We start from the raw sequence: 5209 nt of genomic DNA on the forward strand, positions 1-5209 counted from the left end.
GGGTCAGCACCAACCTCTTTATCGAACTGCACACGCTAATAATGGGCACTCTTGCAATATTCACATTATTTAAAATTAACTCTAATAACACATATTTTTGTTGCAAATTAGAATAAAAACAGCATGAATTTAGTAAAATAGGAGAATAAAAATAAACATGAGCTGCACACGGTGCATCACACAAATTATTGAAACTTCAATTATTTTTCGCGAGTGGTTGTGTAAGATTTGTTAGCGTTGTTGGCAGCCGGTCGATGGAAATCTGTCAAACTGTATGTAAACAACAACACGATTTTTTTGCTCGTCGACTTGCAATAACATTTTTACTAGAAGTTTTTCATAAATTCGCATAGAAATAAGTTCTAATTAATAGTAAAAATGACGTTGGTAAGTATTAGAAACTTTTGGTAATAATTTGTTTTAAATAAATCGCTGAAAACCTTTTTCCAGAAACAAAATTCCGTTCAAAACAATATGTCCTTCGACCCGTTCAACGAGCCCTTGCTGGCCACGGGGGGCTACGACCACACCATCAAGCTTTGGCAACCATATTCGGGATTGTGCCAGAGAACATTGCAGCATGCGGACTCGGTGAGTGACCTTCGGATTAGTTTCCCTCAAAGTATCAATCAGTCAATCTCTATTCCAGCAAGTCAACGCCCTGGACATCATTCCCAACGGGACGATTCTGGCAGCCGGAGGGTACCAGCACATTCGCCTGTACGACATGAACTACAGCTACCCGATGATCAACTTCGACGGGGTTACGAAGAATGTGACCCGCGTGGGATTCCAGGAGGATGGCAAGTGGATGTTCACCGGCGGAGAGGACTGCCGGGTGCGCATTTGGGACATGAGCACCCAGAATCCGGCCTGCAAGAGGATGTTCGACTGCCTGACGCCGGTCAATGCGGTGTGTTTGCATCCGAATCAGGTTGAGCTGGCCATCGGCAGTCAAGGTGGAAGTGTGTACCTGTGGGATGTTAAGTCGGACGTGCACGAACAGTTGATTCCGGAGGTGGAAGCATCGATTCAGGACATAGCTATTAGCCCTAATGGGCAGTACATGGCCGCGGTAAACAACAAAGGCAACTGCTACATTTGGAGCTTGTCAAACAGCGCCAATAGTGAAACGCAGCTGACCCAAACGGATCCCAAACTGCGGATAGAGGCCCATAAAAAGTACGCCTTGAGGTGTAAATTTAGTCCAGATTCGAGTTTACTGGTGACCTGTTCCGGGGATGGGACGGCGAGAATATATAAGACGGACACGTTCCAGTTGCATGCCGAATTGAAAATCGAGAAGTACTGGATGTGGGATGCGGTGTTTAGCAACGACTCAAAGTACTTGTTCACAGGTGGGTACTAATTCAAATCTCTTGAAATTGGTCAAATTGCACAGATAAACCGTATCTGACTACTCTATTTAAACCAGCTTAAACATCATCCACATGAGCATCTTTCAAAACTAAAGAAATGTAATTCATTTTCTCTTTACAGCTTCATCTGATGGTCACGCACGCCTATGGAAAATTGAAACGAAATCCATCGAACGAGAATATCACGGGCACCTGAAGGCTATAACAGCTCTTGCCTTCAGAGACGGTTCAGCGAAAACCTAGATCATCAGAAAATCCAATGCAAAATGTCTAGTTTTAAGATATAAACTAATAAATGTACACTAGCTTTTCCAATTCGAAAAGGATTTCTTTTTGTCCAAATTTCCAGTTACTCGAAGTCCTCTATGAAGTGATTTTTTTTTGGTATTATATCTTTACACAGAACCAAGGGGAAGAAGTCTTACAATCTAGGAGAAAAACTTACAAGATAAACGCGAACGCCTCCGCCTCACAGTAACCTCTTGAAGAAGTCATTGATTTCATCGCCTCGGAAGCCTGCCTCACCGCCCAACGATCGCAGCTTGCCCTTCCGGGCCGTTTTCCAACCGTCCACGGGCGATCGCAGCTCAAACGTATGCAGAATCTTGGTTACCTTGTCAAAGTTCTTTCCCACCGTCAGCAACTCGTGCAGCAGATCCTCCACACAGATGATCCCCAGATGGCCGAACTTCTCCTCCACCTGCTTGTTCGAGGCGATCGGGATCTTCTTCGGTCCCTTCTCGCCCTGTTCCGGTTTGAACAGACCGTACTTGTACACCAGTTCCCGGACGGTTCCGACGTTAGGGTAGCCCCAAATGATCCACGGCTCTACCATCTTCAGCATAGCGTGCACCCCCTCGGTCAGCTTCAACAGTACCGCCCGCCGCTTGTACGGCAAGCCCAACTTGGCCAGGATGTGCATCACCTCCTTGTTCGAGATGAACTTACCTCGATGGCGGAAAACCAAAATCAGTCGGCCGTGCTCAACTCCTTCATCCTTCAGCTGGACGCCAGTCTTCAAAAAGTTCCGCTTGATCCTCATCGAGTCGCGCTCGGCTTTCCGATAGTCCGCAATGAAAAGCTCCGGCTTGCAGAACTTTTTCTTGCGGTTCTCCGGCAGCGGCTTCCGAACATACTGGGCGATGTCGCGCTTGATCCGAGCCTTGCGCTGTGCCAAAATACTGATTTCCTCAGCCGGCAGCTTGTTTGGGACGGCGTATTTTTCCATTGTGGGATGTGTACAACCTTCCAGTCACCGATGAAACACGAATCACTGAATTTAACGGCCAAAACAGCCGGATAAACGATTTTTTCGCGGAACAACGTCGTTCCACACCCGAACACGTTTATTTATTTTGGTTGAGAGACGGACGACGTTTTGAAAATGTGACGTTTCGGCAAATCGTCGGTGAAGAAGATTTGACAGTGACGGAACACTGAACGGGGGCAACAGTTTTTGTTGCACGGAGAAAATTCGCCTTGACGGAGGCTCTCTGAGAGAATTGCGCTGTGCGTGAAAACAATTTTTTTTAACATGGGAAAGAATAGGAGCTGCATTTTCAAATGCTTCTAATTCTTTATAGAAATTTTTTTAAGCAAAACGTTCTTAATGTTATCGAATGAGATTTTGATACGCTATATTATAGACATAACATTGTGATTTAAAAACATTTTGTCTAAAACCAGTTATAGTGTAGCTAATTAAAAGTATATTGCAAAACATTAACTCTTTTTTCAATCTGAAGTCCCTAAAATATTTTAGAAGCATTTGAAAATGCAGCTCCTATCCTTTCCCATGTTAAAAAAAAATGTTTTCACGCACAGAGCAATTCTCTCAAAGAGTTCCGTCAAGGCGAATAGTGAAACGCATTTAAAGCTATTTAGAGTATTGCGCTTAGCAAGAAAAAATTTCGTTTCACACTTTTACCGATCTGTCAGTCAGTTGGCTTCTTTAGCGTTGTTGAGATAATTCCATATTCTGAATCTGCATGCCAAACTGAGCCGAAATCCAAATTTTCAAGAACTTCTTCTTGCCGTTACGTCCCCAATGAGACAAAGCCTGCTTCTCAGCTTATTAACTGAGAGCGTCCTCTGCAAATGACAATTTTGCATGTGTGTATCGTGTGACAGGCACGAAGATACTTTATTGATGCTGAATCTACTGATATTCTACCCATGAATTTTCCTTCTTTTAAATATAGGCTGTACTTTCTAGTATCATTGCTGAAATAGTTTTTGGCGCTGAAACTGCTGATAAATTTTTCCTTCTTTAAAACATAGGCTATTCTTTCTAGTTCCATTGTTAAACTAGTTTTTGTCAAACATTGTTGGAAAAGGTAAAAACAACGGCTAACTTTCAATTCGTCCTGATGACCATTCGGCCTAATGACCATTCGGCCTAATGACCATTCGGCCTAATGACCTTCGGCCTAATGGCCTTCGGCCTAATGAACTTCGGCCTAATGACCCAGCATTGTTGTCGCCTAACTCAACGGAATTGAATCCGTTTCTGAGACAGTTCACCTTTGGGTGAACTTCGTTATTTTATCACCTAACTAAACGGATTGAACCAAACTAGCACCTACACCACAAACAATTGTATACATATCATTGAAAATAAGAGCATTACTTGTTGTGTCTGAATAGCCAAGAACATAAGTTGAGCATAGCCTGTATTGAGGCTGAAGAAGCGATGTGGACTTCACGAAAACATGCTTGGGTCAACTGTCGAAAAATATTCGATTACAGGTTGAACAACAGATGACTTATTCTGCATGTTGGTGTATGTTTTAAAGTAGGTTACACAGATTAATAATATTCTATACAACTTGATATTCAGCCATCTATGTATTTCTGATTAAAGAGGTCGAACAAGCCATACTTCTGATCAATATTCAGCTGTCATTGTGTTCAGCCCATGACACCGTTAACTAGCCATTGTTCAGCGAATACTTTCGCTGTTCAGCATTCATTGTTATTTGGGTTGTCAGTGACGACAGCATAGGAACGGTGGGAAGCCACACTTGGAAATTATTTACTCGTCCACATTCGCATCGCATGCGATCGAGCGGTGATGCGTTTCGTGAGTGATACAAGTGATATTGTGCATACGATTTTTTGATGTTTTCAAAGAATGTTTATTAAGTATTTTCTTTGTTAATCTAGCATTTCAACAACATTACACTAAAAATGTATGCATTACATGCAGAAATTCTCTTCTAATTATGATAATAGCCGCTTCGATTGCTCACCAGCATTCTTCACCATTCGCCATTCGCTTGCGATCCAAACTGCGACGAACAGCAACGAATATCCATGTCAATGAACTTGCGTATCGCTTCCCACTGGTGATGGAGTTGCGTGTTTGATCACGACAATTCGTTTGCTGCATCTTTTTCGATTTGCTTCAGCAAAGATTTGTGAGTATGAATGGAATGAGGTGAACATCCTTGGTGGCAGGCTCGTCTGCTGTACTTACATCAGATTTAGACGATGAATCAAGTAGTGTAATAGACGGATAAAGATGTTCAAAGATAATCGCGTTTTCAAATAGATTTTCAGATTAGGTTTAATCCAAATCTGAATGTGTTGTCCTCCGGATCTAAACTTGCAATATTTAATCAATCGCTTCAGATTCGTTTTCATTTGCACAATGTACCATAACTAGAGCCTTTTCTCTAAAAGACACGGACACGCTTAGTGCTTCCGGTGATTTACAGCTGTGTTCATTAAAATAGCAGTGAAAGCCGTTTTCCATACAAAATGGCCAACTTTGACATACTGTAACTTTGTTCTCCTATGAGCTATTGAGCTGAAAATTTGACAGCGAA

At 42.4% G+C, this 5209-nt stretch overlaps 2 protein-coding genes across 2 annotated transcripts; one reads left to right on the plus strand and one right to left on the minus strand.

The window, feature by feature from the left end:
* Nucleotides 1–229: 229 nt before the first annotated feature.
* On the plus strand, nt 230–1756 carry LOC134284898 (protein LST8 homolog). Its single transcript, XM_062844440.1, has 4 exons — nt 230–387; nt 451–591; nt 650–1358; nt 1501–1756. The coding sequence occupies exons 1-4, from the start codon at nt 379–381 to the stop codon at nt 1620–1622; spliced, it is 981 nt and encodes a 326-aa protein (XP_062700424.1). The 5' UTR covers nt 230–378; the 3' UTR covers nt 1623–1756.
* LOC134284903 (uncharacterized) lies at nt 1744–2749 on the minus strand. Its single transcript, XM_062844446.1, has one exon. The coding sequence runs from the start codon at nt 2605–2607 to the stop codon at nt 1849–1851; it is 759 nt and encodes a 252-aa protein (XP_062700430.1). The 5' UTR covers nt 2608–2749; the 3' UTR covers nt 1744–1848.
* Between the last annotated feature and the right edge of the window lie 2460 nt (nt 2750–5209).

The sequence above is a fragment of the Aedes albopictus genome, chromosome 1 (assembly GCF_035046485.1).
Source record: "Aedes albopictus strain Foshan chromosome 1, AalbF5, whole genome shotgun sequence".
Taxonomy (NCBI): domain Eukaryota; kingdom Metazoa; phylum Arthropoda; class Insecta; order Diptera; family Culicidae; genus Aedes; species Aedes albopictus.

Coding starts and splice junctions, on each gene's coding strand:
- LOC134284903 (XM_062844446.1), bottom strand. CDS start 2,607: ATGGAAAAATACGCCGTCCCAAACAAGCTGCCGGCTGAGGAAATCAGT.
- LOC134284898 (XM_062844440.1), top strand. Junction 592..649: donor CATTGCAGCATGCGGACTCG/GTGAGTGACCTT, acceptor TCTCTATTCCAG/CAAGTCAACGCCCTGGACAT. Junction 1,359..1,500: donor CTCAAAGTACTTGTTCACAG/GTGGGTACTAAT, acceptor TTCTCTTTACAG/CTTCATCTGATGGTCACGCA.